This window comes from Panthera leo, chromosome A3 (assembly GCF_018350215.1).
Source record: "Panthera leo isolate Ple1 chromosome A3, P.leo_Ple1_pat1.1, whole genome shotgun sequence".
Lineage (NCBI taxonomy): Eukaryota > Metazoa > Chordata > Mammalia > Carnivora > Felidae > Panthera > Panthera leo.
In genome coordinates, this window is record NC_056681.1 from 131,139,415 (window position 1) to 131,156,105 (window position 16,691).

The 16,691-nt window shown below is 50.8% G+C and overlaps 1 protein-coding gene across 3 annotated transcripts in view; it reads right to left on the reverse strand.

The window, feature by feature from the left end:
- Positions 1-16,691, reverse strand: part of LPIN1 (lipin 1) — an 80,790-nt gene that overhangs the window by 27,794 nt on the left and 36,305 nt on the right. For 2 of the 3 annotated variants that reach the window (XM_042933649.1, XM_042933650.1), the window contains exons 6-13: positions 15,729-15,836; positions 12,354-12,483; positions 10,706-11,015; positions 9,497-9,590; positions 8,671-8,861; positions 6,884-6,977; positions 6,153-6,222; positions 2,701-2,793 (exon numbers count right to left, since the gene is read on the reverse strand). In XM_042933649.1, the coding sequence (XP_042789583.1) occupies positions 2,701-2,793; positions 6,153-6,222; positions 6,884-6,977; positions 8,671-8,861; positions 9,497-9,590; positions 10,706-11,015; positions 12,354-12,483; positions 15,729-15,836 (1,090 nt within the window). The remainder of the gene's footprint in view (positions 1-2,700; positions 2,794-6,152; positions 6,223-6,883; positions 6,978-8,670; positions 8,862-9,496; positions 9,591-10,705; positions 11,016-12,353; positions 12,484-15,728; positions 15,837-16,691) is intronic. The other variant, XM_042933651.1, reaches the window with a different exon arrangement.

Sequence of the window (16,691 nt, forward strand, 5' to 3'; positions counted from 1 at the left end):
GAAAATATTTTCACACCACATTTTGCTTGGGAAAATGCTTCTCTCCTTCTCAACACCACACACTCCTCATAGAAAATGCTCCTCCGATGTACCAGAAAGAGCTCTGGGACTCTAAAGAGATCTGGGCTCAGCTCTGCTTCTCTTGCTTGGGAAGCTGGGGCAAGTCATGGAAGCTTCCAGAGCCTTGTCTCCTCACCGGTAAAAGGGGGGATGATAACATCTACGTCCTAACGCTGCCGTGAGGTCCACAGAGATGCTGTGCCCACACAGAGCCTGGCCTGCAGCAGGCAAGGGACCAGAAGACATCCACCAGCCCCCACACACGTCACGGGAGTCATCAGATGGGAGGACCCAGGGCAAAGGGTGTACAATTGAATCCCACTATTTGCGATCATCTGGTCAGGAGGCAGGTTAGTGGCTTCAGTGTTAATAAGAAAATGAGCAACATAAACATGAGGGTGACCATCGTAACATCGGATGAGTACAAACTATACCCAAATATTCGTTAGCTCTTTATAAAATTGATGTGATAACATGCCCAGTAACTTTTAATCTATTTAGCCACCACTGCCAACAATCCTTTATTAGACTAGTTCAAAAATACGTAACTATCTGAAAAAAATGTATTTCAGTTTTTTTAAGAAATACTTAACTTCACAACTTCATGATTTCCTTCATGCTGGCATTCCCCTTAATTCAAACTGGTGCCAATGGGGATACTCTACAATAAATAGGCCTTTGAAATAGCAACCAGCCCTCTGCCTAAATTCTAGAACATTCTGCTCTCTAGGAAGGGAACTAGAAAGGCCCTTTATGTTTTAAGTCACCTAAAGTAAAGTATATGTTTGCTCTAATCTGTTCATACCCTTGGAGATAACGGAATAATCACCACCAATCAGGTATGCTGAAAGAAAATGTCAAAGAACAATTTCCTCTTGACAAAACCTTCCATGAGACTTTTTCCCTTTGAACTCATGAAATAAACAAATTGAGATCACTGGGGTTTCTGTCAGTATTGTAACAACCGACTTGACTACTGTCCTTGGGGTTTCTCTACACTATATTCCAAAAGTAATCAGCATTCCCTCAAATATTTGCCAAACCCCTGCTCTGAGTCCAATGTGGGCACCCAGGATACCCAGGGATCAGAGCCAGACAGGGTCTCCGCCTTCATGGAGTTTAGGATTTAGAGGAGAAAGAGATGTTAATAGTCACACTAATATGACTACGAACTCTTGACAAAATTGATGAAGGCAAAGTTTCACAGGCAGGACTATGAGAGCAGAGAGCAGCAGCCCAGACTAGTCTGCCAAGAAAGGGCTTTTTGAGACACTAGTCAATTAAGTGAAGGGCAGTGAGAGGGGTCCCAGGGACACCAGGCAGTGTAAATGGCATATGCAAAAGTCCTGGGGTAGAGTGTATGTTCAGCCAGTGAAGCTACAGTAGAGAAAGCAGGGGGAGAATGACCAAAAAAAGTTTAAAGAGGGACGCAGGGGCTAGGGTACAAGTGTCGTAAGCCATGTTAAGAATATTGGTCTCAACCATGGAGAGACCTGGGATCCCAGAAGGTTTTAAGCAAGGAATAATATAAATTGGACCCGTCTCCTAAGTCGACCAATGCACCTACGGTACAGACGATGAAGAAGAGAGGGCGAGAGGAGACCAGTCGACCACCGGAAGCAATCCTGGGAGGGACGGCGCCAGCCTACGTTTGTGGGGGTGGGACTGGAGCGAGGTGGGTACATGTAAGAAATATTTAAGATGGAAATTGGTGGGACCTGACGATGAATTAAATGTGAGACGTGAGGAAAAAGGAAGGGTCTAGCCTACGGAGGGGCACCGGCACCGTTTTTCCGACCGGGGTCCGGCAAAGGAAGAATTCACAAGAAAGCTGTGAGGCCAGTCTTCGAAATGACCAGCTTTGAAGTGTCTCGAAACATTCACATGGAATAGCCACGTAGTTGGCTACTTGGTAAGCGACCATGGAACACAAAACAACGTCTGGTTTGCAAATAAGAGGAGGCATCGCACGGGCATGGGTGGGGCTGCCCGGGGAAAAGGAGGCCCTAAGACAACCCTCGATGACCGCCCCCGCCCCCCGCCGGCCGCCCTCACGGTCGTGGAGCCAGAGCGGGGACAGCCTTAGGAGGAAGGAAGTCGGGTGGACAGAGGGGCATGGAACCTTCAAGAAATAGGTTGAGAGGTTGACAGAGAGCTGGGAAAAAAGCATAGGCATCTACAGAAAGGGAAACGAAAGCCATGCATATTGAGACGCGCCCTTTCAGTGACATGACTAACGGGAATCGGTCTACCACGAGGAGTGTGGCCCCATTCCAGCTAGACTCACAAGCAGCAGAGGGCTGCTTAACTTTAAACAGAAACGTAAACTCTCAGACCGAACCCCTTCTTTTCACAGATGCAGAAATCCCAGACGGGCAGTGACTTGCCCGCAGTATCCCCCGCCAGCCAGGTCGCAGGGCCAGGAGGTGAACCGAGGCTCTCTGGCCACACCTCCCCTTCCTCGGCCCCTTCTCCCCACACCCTGGGAGGCCTCTCGCTGCTTCTCGGCAGGGCTGGCTCCCAGAAACCCAGTACTGCGCCTTGGGCACATTCCGCTCCAGTCCGGAGCACGAAAATGCACTCCACAGACCCAAAGTCGTCTGGGCTAAGTAGAAGCACCCTTTGGTGGCCCGTGCTTACCTCTTTGATCGTGGTGTTTCTTCCCCTCCATGAAAACCACCACCTTCCGCCCTTTCTGGGCATCTTATCCCTCACGAGAGCTTCCACAGTGGCCTGTTTTAAACGGATGGGAACATAAATAATGGAACCAAAAAAAAAAAAAGATCCACTCAGCACAGTCAAACCAAAAGACGCACGCATGCAAACCAAAGGAAGATAAAAAAAAAAAAAAAAAAAAAAAAGAAGAAGAAGAAGAAAGAAAATCAGAGAAAACACGACATACTCTTCGTGGCTGAAAAATTTCCGAGAAGCAAAACCTAATGGCATCCAAAATTACATGAAGATAACTTAAGCACGAAGACTTAAGAAGATGGTGAAGGGATAAACAAACAACAAATGAAAATAAAAAACATGACGACAACAACAAAAAAAAAGAAAGCATTGAAAATCATTAGTGATTAGTACGACCAGAAGTTTGCAAATTAAAGTGATCTACGGGTTAACATACCGTTACTCTCAACATGATGAGTATAAAATAAAAAATGAAATGACCGACATGACGTATAGGGTAAAAAACCGTTTTTAAACAAACAAAAATAAATAAATAAAATGCACAGGATCTCTTTAGTGAATGTAAGTTGCCAAATTTTGACCGACTGAACCTGAGTAGATGCACTGGGGTCAAAACCTCACGTATTAACAAGAAAACTCATACTCTTGCCCGAAAGAAATGAGCATTTAATGGGGGAAGATCAAATAATAATTCATAATTTTCTAAGTATTTGCAAAGAAGAAAACATCAACCTTGAGGCAAATCCCAGCACCAGGGAAAGGGTTCACAGAACTATCAGGGAATCATCACCCCCGCTAGTAATGAAAAAACAGTTTACGTCTTTCAGCCAAACAGACTGCAGGTAAGCAGAAAGAGAAATCATTCACATGTTTCGCCTGAAGCGTGCTTCTTTCAGTCACTTAAAGATCCCTACCTGATACAAAAGAAACTCCTAATATACCAAAAAGCAAATCCTTCATAACCTAGTGACAAAGAGGATAATTCGTACAGATGTTGATTTCCCCATTCCTCCTAAATTCATCCATAAATGTAACAAAATCCCAATTAAAACAAAAAAACAAACTACCAGGATTATCTTCATACCTAGACAAAGCGATTCTAAAGTTCATTTATAAAACAAAAGATCCCAGAAAATTCGTAGACAGAAGAGTATTAAGTAGGTCCAAACCGCACTGGATGTTAAAATATGTTTAAAAGCTACAGTAATTAAAAGAGTGTTACGTTGGTACGTGAGTACACATATAGATGGAACAGAAGACAGACTCCGGAAATGAACCTAAATCCATAAACAAACAGAATACATGCTTGTAGCCGTAACTGCCTAGCAGTGGGGGAAAGAGTCCTCTAACAAAAGGTACTGAGATACTTAGGTAGCTACGCCAGACCCGGTGACTTGATGCTCTGGGCACATCATCCCCTTTCTTTCTTGCCAACAAATCTAAAACCCTGTTCGAGAATCAGGTGCAGTATGTTCTGACCTCGGTTGGCCTACGTCAGTCATCGTCACTGTTTTGCCCGCAACTGCTTTGGAGGTGATCCCGTGACCAAGTGGTAGCCAGTTGAAAGTGAGAAATCTGTCTCCATCCTTCCTATTTGGGACGTGGCTGTTTGAGAAGACGATGTGGGGGGACAGTCGCCTTGTGAACATAAAGGGAAAGCCAAGAAAATCACAGAGAAGCTAACCCAAACTCATCAAGCCTGAAACCACCAACCTCTAAGACTCTTACTGAGTCGGATAAGAAACGCCTATTATTTAAGTTACTTGTAGTCATTCTGTTTTCTAGAAGCAAAGCATCCTGATGCGATAACCCACTGGAAAAAACAAAAAGCGAAAAAACTGATTTGGGTTCCCGATACCTCTCTCACTCTCAGAATAAAACCCAGCCCGGTCAAAGATTTAAGAAAGTACTAGGAAACAAGATGGTCTATTTTCCCAAGTTTTGCAAATGAGAAAGCAGGGCCATTCGAGGGTGATACGAGACCATAAAAGACAGACAAAGTCTACATGTAAAATGAATTCTATATTAACAAACACAATAAGCAGGGCGGAAAACTTACTGACAGCTCGTAAAAAGACTTAGGATGTGTATCACAAAGACTAAGTTTAGGGGCCACGCGCACTCCTCCTGTGAGCTAACTCCTTTAAGGTAAAGGAAACTTCAATTGCATTGGTCCTTTTTCTTACTGCTGTGCAAGAGCTGAGAAATGTAACATAAAAACGTATCCTGGGCCGGGGCTCCTGGGTGGCTCAGTCGGTCGAGTGTCCGTCCGACTTTGGCTCAGGTCATGATCTCACGGTTCGTGGGTTCGCACCCTGCATCGGGCTCCATGCTGACAGCTCGGAACCTGAAGCCTGTTTTGGATTCTGTGTCTCCCTCTCTCTCTGCCCCTCCCCTCCCCTCCTCGCGCTCTGTCTCCCCCTGTCTCTCAAAAATAAATAAATGTAAAAAAAAAAAAAATTTTTTTTTTTTTAATGTATCCTGGGCCACGGATACCAAGGAACCAGGCGGGGACAAAACAAAACCAGCAAGGGAAACGTGACCTCAGACAAAGTACCACCACCGACGAGGTTGCAGTCTCCAAATCCCAAAACGCCTCCCCACGCAGGCACATGCGTGTGCAGGAAGGGGTGGGCACGGACTCAACAAAGTCAGAGGAGACTTTTCGAGAACCTCAGATATCAGAACTAGCTGATCTGCTACAACACCAAACGGCACAAAGCACTTGCTAAGCGGACGAGGGAGACAAGGGGAGGCACGGTCTTGGGAGCACGAAGAATGTATAATCCAGCAGGAAGACGCAACGCTGGAAAACTGAACAATTCCAAGCCCAGTGTGCAGCGGGTCCCGAGGGGAGCGTGAGAGCATGCTGGGCCACGGCAGGCCACCAGCCCTTCTAACCCTGCCTCCTCCTTGCGGCCATCACGCTGCCTCGGGTGGCTTAGGAACTGCCAGACCCTGCCTGCTCCCCGCTTGGGCCGCTCGGCCCCGGGGCCTGCTTCCTGGCTGAGCAGCACCGATACCCCCAGCGTCTGATGCGCCGTCTCCCTGCACCCAAACTGCCACCTGCTCCAGCCCTTCTCTCTCGTCCCCTCGTCATCCCTGGGCTCTGACATCCGGGCATCTACCTGCCCACCCTCCGCTGTGTCCCTAGCGCGGCAGGTGTCGGGAGAGGAACCCTGGGGGCAGGATTTGATCTGGAACCGGCAGGACTGGGAGGTCTCGCCCTGAAAAAGGAGGGGAAGGCCATTCAGCGTGCGAGAGAGGCGGACTCCACGAGCTCCAAAAGGACATCATGTGATGAACTTTGTGGTGCTACGAGAACGGTTACGTTCCAACCACCCAGAGGAGTCTCCCCGTCGCTTGCAGGGCCGCCTCTTCTTCCTCGTGTTAAAGCTCACCTTTGGCAAAGGCTTCTGGAAGGCCTGCATCGCCAGGAGCAGAGGGGCCGCCGTTGTCCAGTTATAATACCTGACGGGAGAAAATGAAACAGATGTCAAAGACCAAGGCTCACGCTGCAAGGTCTTACGAGCGTCATGAGAAAACAGTCATGGAAAGTTCTGGAACTCCAGCTGGGTCCCCAACAGGCCAACACCCTAGCCCTCCCCCACACGCCCCTCCCCGGCAGGGCCCCTCGTCCTGCTGACCCCACAGCAGCCAGTCCCAGGGGCCAAGCACAGCCAGGCAGGCGCGGTGGCCACGGTGCCACCAACGTGCCTGTGGCATTTCTTGCCACGTTTCATAAAAAAGGCAACCAGGTACCCCAACTTAATACCTAAATACCCTTGACTTCCCCTCAGGGAGGAAAGCTTGCCAACCGGCTACAAAAACACCTGCACGTCCCGTGACCTCAGACACCCAAGCCGGGGGAGGTACGCGGTCTATTCTGTTCCCGCCTACGTACTACACAGGCCTGAGGCCCAGGGGCCAAGTGCTGAGACTGGACACGTTCCGTAATAAAACTAGGTAACACCACAGGACTGTGCCGCTAGTGAAGAGCTAATAATAAACTGGAACGAAGACCTCGTTTTACACCGCTGAGGTTTATACGCCGTCACCATCTCTGCATCTGAAAAAGTGCATTTCCATCAGCGTGGCGTGACAGTCAGAATGACCTCCCAGAGGAACCTACTTATTCCCGATCTTCACCACAAGATTGGGGTCATCAATGAGAGCTGGGTTGTCCACAAACTGCTGATACGACACGGCTTGTTCCAGAAATGCATCTGTGAAGGCAATCGTAGGGAATAAGGAGAAAATATAAGGAACGTTCGTTAAGGCAAGTAGGCTCGCTTTTCACTCACTCGCTCGCTCGCAAGTGTCATCCAGCCGTACAGACAATTCTTCCACTGCGCTTGGAAAGGGGCTTCAGTTAGTTCTGGGGACGGGGCCTGTGCGGAAACGAAGGGAGGCTGGGAGCAGTCGGAGGGGTCGGGGAAGCGTACCCGCGGGCAGCGCGGCTGGGAGCAGGTGTGTGGAAAAGACGCTTTATACACGCATCCGCGGAAGCAGCTGAACGGTAAGCGGGCCCGGAAACCAGGCCACTCAGCTTATCAGTCACGCTTATTGGCGTGAGCTTGTGGTGAGCTCGTACTTCACCCCCCCCAAACCTCGGTTCCCTCGTCTGTAACGTGGGGATGGGAACCACGCCTGCTTCCTCGGGGGCTATGAGGCGGGACAAGGTGATGCACGGAAAGCACGGCGTCCTGAAGGGCTCACTCAGAGTCAGGGCCCCGGTGCTGATCCCTGTCACCTGTTGCAAGTGCCGGAGGCGGCGTGAGACCCGCCCGCCCAGGCCCACCGCGCTCCGAGAGGCGGGAAGGCCACCGGGTCAGGAGGCCCTGGACCTCAGCCCTGACTCCGGCTTCCAGAACGAGCTCTGACCCAAAGCCCTGGCTTCCACTCGAGGTCCCCCATTCAGCTGGGCCATGTCTTGAGCCTAGATGAGGGCTCTGACCACCTCTGTAACCCTAATTTGTTCCTACCCTTTCCCTTGGGGGGTCCCGTATCCCCTGAACGAAACCAGGACCCAGGAGACCCAGGACACTGAGAGTCACCCCTGTCCAGCAGAAAAAAAAAAAAAAAAACCCTGGTCATGATGCCAACTCGGAGTGCCCACGACCCGGATCTTTGGAATCCTGATTCATACCACCAGCTACTCTCCTCGGGGACTCCCGGCCATGGGAATCTGGCCTCATCTGTACGGACCCCCGTGAGATGACGGTGGGGGCGAGTGTACCAGAGAAGGGGTACCACCGACACCAGCCTCCTCCCACCCCTTCCCCGCCCACAGAGTGCTCCCCGCTTCGGGGCTTCAGAGTGGCCGGTGCCCGAGATTCGGAAACACAGTGTGGCTGGTTATTAGAGGGGGAGGGGGCCTGAGAAAGACTTCCTGTAATGGACCCGACCAGCTGGGTCGCATTGAGCAACTTCTTTCAGTCCATCACCAGCTGCCGGATCCGCTGGTTCAGGTTCCAGAATAAAGGGCCCCAGCCTCGCGGAGAAACTCACGAAGCCCTGAAGGGACATGAGGACGGAGACAGGAGTCTAGGATGGCTTCTCGGGGCAGGAAGGGAAGATGATGGCTTCTGAGCGCCAAGGGTTGAAGTGCACACCCTCACCTGCCGGAAAGCACCACCCCCGGGGAGGGGGGCGGGGTGGGGCGTGATGAAGAAGAACAGTGGAGGTAGGAGGAGTGGCGTGAACGACAGAGCCCTCTGGTCGGCCAACTGCAAGCCGGCAACATTTGGGCCTTGAGCGACAATGAGTCACTTGCCCTACCCCTGAGGCAGCCAAGAGGAAGGCGACCTTGGACGGAACTAGAGAAACCCAAGCCTCCGGACGTTGCGGCCGGTGGCCACCAGGGGGCGCCCGTGGCTCAAAGACGGGCTCCGAGGCCAGGCTCTGGGGCAGCGCTACCTTTGGTTATCTCCCTGTTGTCGCTGAGGCCTCCGCAGAGGGAGATGGCGATGGACGGCAGGTCCCTCGGGCTGTCCGAGGTGCTCTCCACGCCGCTGTCGATGCCAGAGCTGCCCACGGACTGCGGGGACTGGTTGGCCGACCGGGCGCCGTTGTCGCTGGTGTGTCTGGCCAGCCCGGAAGGCTCTCCGCTGGAAGGACAGGGGGAGAGGCTGTGACATCGAGGCCATCAAACGACTCCCGCCACACGACAGCCCTCGAAGGAGCACAGGAGGTCACCTCAGGACCACGACAGAGAAAGCCAGGCTCAACAAATCACCTTCGGAGGGAAACAATTATTTTAGCCTCCTGGGGTCCCCTCCCAAACCCATGGGAAACGAACTGAGGAGAAGGCACGCTGTCCTAAGAGGCCACGGGACCGCCCAGGGGCCAGCCCTCCCTGCAAATCCCAGAACCGAACAGGGGCCCCGAGGGCCACGGGAGAACCTCTCCTGGGCAGGGAACCTCTCCCAGGGGGCGGCTGCCCGCTCTTGGCCACCGGTTCAGGGTGTGGGCCACACTGCCCGCTGCGACACGACCGTGGGTGTCACCGTGGGAGCCAGCCGCGAGCTTGCGTTCCTGTTCCGAAGGTGGGAAGCCAGCCGCACGGAGACCCCCACGCGCGTCTCCAGGGGAAGCCCACTGTCGTTACCGGTTGCTTCTCACAGTAAAATCTGAGCCTCCCGCTGCCTTTTTCTCCCTCGCTCCTTAGTCAGCCATGAAGGAGGAAACCAGACTCACACAGAGTCACCTAGACAACGGTAAGAGGAGTGAAAATAAATCTTACTTTTTGGGAAAATACAGCGCAGCCACTTCCGGGTCCATATCGGTGAGGTCGTCCAAGTAGACGCCGTCGGCACCAAGGTGTCGGCTTCGTTTGTCTGCAAGAGCAAACGGGCCAAGTCAGAACAGCGACCTTCCAGAAGCGCGGACTTCTGAGGCGCACGAGACGGCACTTAAGGCGCAGTGTGCAACTGTGCTCACAAGCGGCCCCCTGGCCCAAGAGCACAAGGGTCAGAAGTCAGCGGCCCGACTCCAGACGCCGAGCGACCCCAGTGCGCACGTGACCCCATCACCGCCAGGCGTGCGACCCTGACCAAGTTCTGTCGCCCTGCGGCGTCTCTGTCCCCCCGCGTGCGAAGCGCCTGAAGGGTACTAGGTGCTCCGAGCGTTGAAGCGATTCCTGTCATCATCCTCATTAGCATCACATGATGAAGGCACTCATGAAGCAGGCCCTTCTCTGGGCCAGGACTCCCGGGGACGGCAGCCGAAACGGTGCAGGGCCGGTCGCGGCGCACCAGGGCCGCAGACCCCCTGCCCACCTCTGCCAGGGCGTCACGTCACCGGCTCACACACGCCCGGAAAACCGCACAAGGCTGCGCGGTTACCAGATCAGGCGTGACGTCAGCGCCTCCGGGTAGGCAGCTGGGTGTGTCTTAAGAGAGCAATTATGGAGCACCGACTGTGTGCCAGCCGCCATTCTGAGCGCAGGGGACACAAAAGGAAACCAGACCAGAAGAGTCTTGGTCTCACGGAGCACGTATACGTGAGGAGGGGCGTTCCCGGCAAAAACGGGCCAACACCCAAATGCTCATCGGATGCAGGGATGACACGGCGCTCGCGGCAATGAAACCAGGGCAACGTGCTAGACGGAAACCCGGGGCAGGGGGAGAGGGGACCAGGATGAGCTCCCTAATCAACTTCCTACGTAGCCCCAAGTGTGTGAAAAAGACTGCATCCCCGTGGATCCCAGCACCCCGATCTACAAAGTGAGGGGGCTCACTGCACCGCCCCCAATGGATCCTTTCGTCTGATTGTCTATAACTCAATTCTGATACTTTAACACCTTCAGCAAAAGGGCACAAACTGAACGCGACGGCTGTCCCGGTCCAGCACCCACCCTGACGTATTCGGAACAACCGAGAGAAGGAACCCAAGCGTGCAGACAGAGCACCAAGTTCACGCACAAGGAGCCAGCACACGCAGGCCTTCCCACCTTTTTTCCTGGAAGGAGAATCTGTCTTGCTCGCCATCGGGGCCACGGTGGCAGACAGGGGCTTGGGGTCTTCAATCGCGGCTAAAGGCGGGGCCGCGGCTCCTAAGGCCTCGACATCTTCTTCGTTCACACACTGCATGTCCGTTGGAGGCTTGCTCGACTCTAAACCGGGCGGCACGGGAGGCCTGGCCAGCGTCGGCGACTGGTCACTGAACGCATCTGAAGATTCACTCTGAACGGTCTGAAAGTGCGTCTTATCACAGACTTTCCTACCGTTCAATGGACTGCAGTCTTTCACCTTGTGTGGAGACTAGATCAGAAGGGCAGAGAGAGACAGACAGACGGACACAATGGTCAGAGCGTGGGCAAACAGGAAAACAGAGTCAGCTGGGGAAAAACGATCAACCAATTAAAGATCTGCAGAACTGTCTGCCCGTTTGACGGACATTTAAGCCTCGGGAGCCACCCGGCGATTTCCATACCTGCCAAAAGATTCTAGAAAAACCAGACTATCCGTAGCAAATGAACTTTCGTATATAACATCAGCTGCCAAAGAGAAGTAAGTGGGATTAGTAAAGGCCGACAGATACAAGAGGCTCAAATAAACGTCCACCAGTGGAACGGGAAGTATATTCATACGGCGGGTATTTCGCAGCAATGACAAGAGATGCATTACAACTACACACAACAACATGATGAGTGTTGTCAAACCAACCTCTGCTGTTAGAGCAGGGGGCTGTTGATCCCTCTGGGGGGTCAATCTGAATAGTAACTACAAAGGGTGGGGCTTCCAAGTTGCTGGTTAAGCCCCGCTTCTCCGTCTGGGTGCAAGTCCCGTGGATACATTCGTAGTGTGAAAGTTTATTTTCTGCGCACTTATGATCTGGGCGTTTCTCTGGATGCATGTCATATTTTAATGACGTTTTACCCCCAAAATGTGAGTGAATAAGTAAAGATTTGGCGGTCGGTTCGCCTGAGTGGGAAACTAACATTTGATTCTACTTCTCCAAGGAGTTTCCAGTTCTGGAAAAGATTTATCCAAACAAAAACCAAAATGCAATTTATGGGTTAGAGAGAGAAGGGAGGGTATTCGTTTCTGGACCCGATCTCACAAGCTTCTAGCACAAATGAAAACAACACTACAGCACGTCTGTGGTTGGAAGCGTTTTGCCAGAAGAAGTGATGGGTTAGCATTTTCACGCCGTTTCTCCGGCAACAAATGACACGAGTTTGTAAAGATGCTTGGCTAGGTCAGCACTATAGCTTGTGGGCAGTGAAATCAGCATTTTTCTGTGAGAGCTAAATATAAACCCAGAAAAGGAAAGAATCCACAACTTTGCCCCAACAGACCTTTCCTGCAAAGGGTTGTTGGTCTGGATTCTTCACAGGAGTGCTTTCAGTGTTCACTCATTCATTCGTTCTTTCATTCGTTCATATGACAAATATTAACTGGGGTTACAAGACGCTCTAGCACGTTCTAAAGGCTTTACGATCTTTTTTAAAAATTTGTAAGAATATTCTCAAGATTCTTTTAGTAGACTAGAATATGAAACAAAATTTCTCGAAAGAAAGGATTATGATGCCCATTTCACGTTCTTAGAAACCACCTTCGGAGTATGGCAGAACGGAGGCAGGGGGAGAAACTTACCTTTGCAGCCTGGGGCAATTCTCCCCAGAGCCAGAGCATTTCTAGGTTATTCTTCTGCACCGTCCTATCCACGGCCTTACTGACCAATTCCGAATCACTTTTAGGTGTTGAAGGTCGGGAGCCTGAAGGACTTAAGGAAACACAAATCCACGATTAGACTGGGAAGAGACACTTTTTCTTAGATGTTTTCGGTCCACAATTCTACGGTTCCAACAGCCCAGAGAATGCACACAAGCTTCATGACATTCCCACCTGTGGCCACCAGGGGGCCACAGAACGCGCGGCAGGTGGAAGGCGCCTCCCAACGTGGGCCACCTGCCCGCCCTGCTGGCGAATTCCAAGAGGAGAAGGGGCATTTAGAAAGGAGAACTGAGGAAAAGGCAGATGACAATAGAAAGGGGGAAAAAAGAGTTTGTTCTCACCTCGCAACCACCCGTCTTTCCCCACCTCGCCCTGAGCTCACCTCCCCTGCGTTCGTTCTCCACGTCCAAACCAAGTCTGGTAGCTCTCGGCTGCGGAGGGGTCCTGCCTCTCTCAGACACGCCCCCATCCAATTCTACATTTAACACATTTACGAATCCGCGCTGGCTTCGAAAACAGGGACCTGTTTCGCGTGCCAACTTTGCCACAAATGCCGGATGCCAAAAATACACTCGCTTAGCGTGGCAGGAGCCTCTACGTGGAGATTTTTACAAAATACGGGATCTTCCAGGAATCCGTCAAAGACCCACCCGTTGGCTAAGGCTCGTTCTGTTAACAACACAGCCTGAGGCTGAATTCTCAGGCCAGCTTTTAAGTGGCTAGAACTTGTGTTCTCATCCCTCTATTTTCTGTATCTCTACTCTTTGGACAGGAACGAAGCCTTCCCTCTGTCCAGCCAAGAGTGACCGGCCAAGAGTAATCACCTTAATCTATAAACTTCTCATAGCATCCTGAACAACATCTGGAGGAGAAAAACATAACTCACTTAATCATTCCCTGCCTTTATTCTCCCACATCATTTCCCCCAGCGTTAAGCGATGATACTGCACGAAGCAGGGGATGACCCTCTTCCCCAGACCTTCTAGTCTTGTGAGCCACCACTCACAGCCATGCTTGGCCTCGCGGACCTGAGCTCGAGTTCAACTCCAACCGAATACACCTTCCCGTCAGGACGAGGAGCGGTCGTGGACGAAACCCAACTTGTATCAAACCAACAGGGACCCTTCATGGCCAAATCGGTCCCCAGCTCTGTCATCAAGCCATCTGGACCAGACTAACCACTCTCTCTCCCTCTTCCATTTCACACTGAGGTGCTCATAGGCTGGTTCGTTGCCCATGGCGCCCACTGCCCAGCAAACCATCAGCCCTCACGCTCTATTTCAGCGGCACGTGTACTGGACGAGTGTATACAACGGGACACGTCTCCCAATACACCAACACACCCTCTTCTGCCCTCTGGGAAGTGGTCCCGCAAGAGGAAGCCGGAGCACTCCCTACATCTGAGGGGTAACGTGCTCATCACCCTCCTACCTCTCTTGCTTCCCTCTGGTCCTACAATTACGTTTTTCTCCGAAGGGCCAATGGTCTTCGGGCACCGGTGTGTCCACAATTACGTATTCAACGTACGTGAGATCTGTGGAGGGGATGTCGTGGCCGCCAGCGTACCTACACAATCGTCATCACAGAAACAGCGCGCTGCGATCGGCTCCCTGTCCTCAACACCACTGCACCCAAATCTCACATCGTCTGCGTAACAAGCTCCTGCTGTTCGATTCTATCACATAAAATATGATCTCTATTTTGTTACAAAGTCCGTGGAACACGGAACTGTCTTACCCGCTGCGCTCAACGAAGTGAAGCCCTTGCCACTGAACTTGCCCTAGAGGAGGAAGGGGGCCAGCAAATTTTGTCTGGGAAAGGCCAGAGAGCAAACGGCTCAAGCTTTGTGGGTTACGCGGTCTCTGTCACAACTGCACAATCCTGCCACCGTGGCGCCAAACCGGCCCCGGACGACGCGGGAACGAACTGGCCGCGTGCCCACAACACCCCGAGGACGGATGGAGGGCCGCGGGTGGCCCCACCAGCTGCAGTCTGCCAACGCCTGCGCTACGAAGAAGGCAGATGCTGACCACCGTTCTCTCGCGGCACCAACTCCCGAATCCCTGATATTCTGATCCTCTGATGGACGCCACAAGCCATAGGTTTCCCGAGAAGTATCCAGGGCTGCAGATTCGCATTCACAGAGAACCAAACCGGGCGTGGAAGCCGTAAGCTAGGAGTCCCGTCTCTCCCGCTCAACACGCCACACAAATGGCGGCACGTGGGCACCACCGGCCTTTGTCCAAAGCATTGGGATCCAGGCTCCCAGAAGGTGAACCGGGGAGAAGACTCCCAACGCCGAGGGTGACTGATGAGAAGAACGGTGGCTCCAAAGTTTCCCACCACCACATACTGGGCTTTCAAGATCAAGGGTTGTTCAAAGCAGGAGGCTTACAAGGTCAGTGACTGATCTTCGTAAGTAATGCATTTATTTATTAGCCACGTTAATAGTTTTCAGGATTCTGGCAGCCCCAGTTAGGCAAGTCAGTTTTAACCGTTCACCGCTTAGCGTACTCTTTTTAAAATGGTCTCTCCTCCGCACGTGTAACCCCCAAATAAAGCACCTCCTGAGACCTGATTCTTTAATCACGAAGAAAAACAGTTTCCCACATAGAACTTAATCACAGCTTCGCCGTTCAAGGTTATAAAGTAAGCCATGTAGGTCCACCATGTAGCTTCGAGTATGGGCGACACGGGGGGAAGGAGGCCGAAATCGCAGACCACGGCATCCGAGGAATATACAAACCTATAAAATCCGAAACCTTAAGATCCCCCTGTGCTAGTCTCTGAAATTCCATTCTAGAAATGTTGTGGAAACATGACTCCATTATTCAGGAAGTCTAAAAAGCTATTTAAAGGAGTTATAATAACTTCCCCTATACTAAAGATCTTATAAACTTATTTGCTGAACAACCCTCGAGACAAAAGAAGGATCATATTCCCAACTTTTATTTCATTATTCTGTTTTGCACAGCACTCCACAAAATTAGGAAGGACTCTCTGCTTAATCACTACTAATGCGCAGAGAATCAAATTTAGTAGCGAAGAAAACATCTAATAATCTACAAATGCTTAAAAACATCGAAGGAAAATAATCATCTCTGTGTATTTGCTTCATAAGTAATTCGGTTAGTCGGATAGATTTGTAAGCGTTAGATCAAAATTTTCACTTGCGTGACCTCTACGGGTTTTCTGCATAAGTAATTTGGTCAATGGTAAACAGACTTTTACGTAAGAGTTAGAGCACAATTTTTATTAGGGAAGACATCCAAGTGGGGAAAAAAGCCCCTCTACCTTTCCGAAGCATAGAAGTGGGAAGGCTGTGAAGGACAAGAGCTAGAAAGGCCTCCCTCGGCCACAACTGCCAGGCGGGGGGCAGTCCCTTGGCAATCTATCAGGCTGCTGGATACCACGTGATAGACATTAAAAGAAAGAAAAATCATAGGTCAATTAAATTACATTTCATATAAATTCTTTGACTAACTCTCCACAATAACATTTGTAAGAAAATGAACATGCTTAGGCATCCGACTACCGCAGAGGACTAGGGGACTAGCTGTTGAAATCACTAGGAAATCAACACGAATTTTTTGCACCACAAGAACAGGAAACTGCCAAAAGACTCATTTCACTTTCTCTTTCATCCTTCTGCCCATAAAAGATTGTTTTTCTCTGGTCAGAATTTAGTGCTTGATCAAGCTGCATACACCAAAGACTTGATCATCTCTGCTGCCAGCTGTCTCTTTAAAGAAAAGAAAATGCATAATTCCAAGTATGGAAATGTATCTATTTATCCTAATTTGTAATTGCATTTGACAGCAGTCAGACCCACGCGATCTGACATGGTCGCTGTTCTGGATTCAGACAGGAAAACATGAGAGACAGAGAAACATACCCAGGGTTGAGTTTAAAACATTTGTTTTGGGACGCCTGGATGGCTCAGTCGGTTGAGCGACCGACTTCAGCTCAGGTCACGATTTCATGGTTCGTGAGTTCAAGCCCCTGCATTATGCTCGCTGCTGTGAACACAGAGCCTGGAGCCTGCTTTGGATCCTCTGTCTCCCTCCCTCTCAATCCCTCCCCCGCTCACTCACTCTCTCAAAAATAAACAAAAAATAAAATAAAACACTTCTTTTAAATTCTTAAAATGAATGTAGAGCGTTTCAACAGATTTTTCAACCCCTTAGTGGTTTCTAAAGTATTCCACATAGTTTTCTTTCTAAAGTACCATGCTTTTCCCTTAGGGTTCATCTCCAC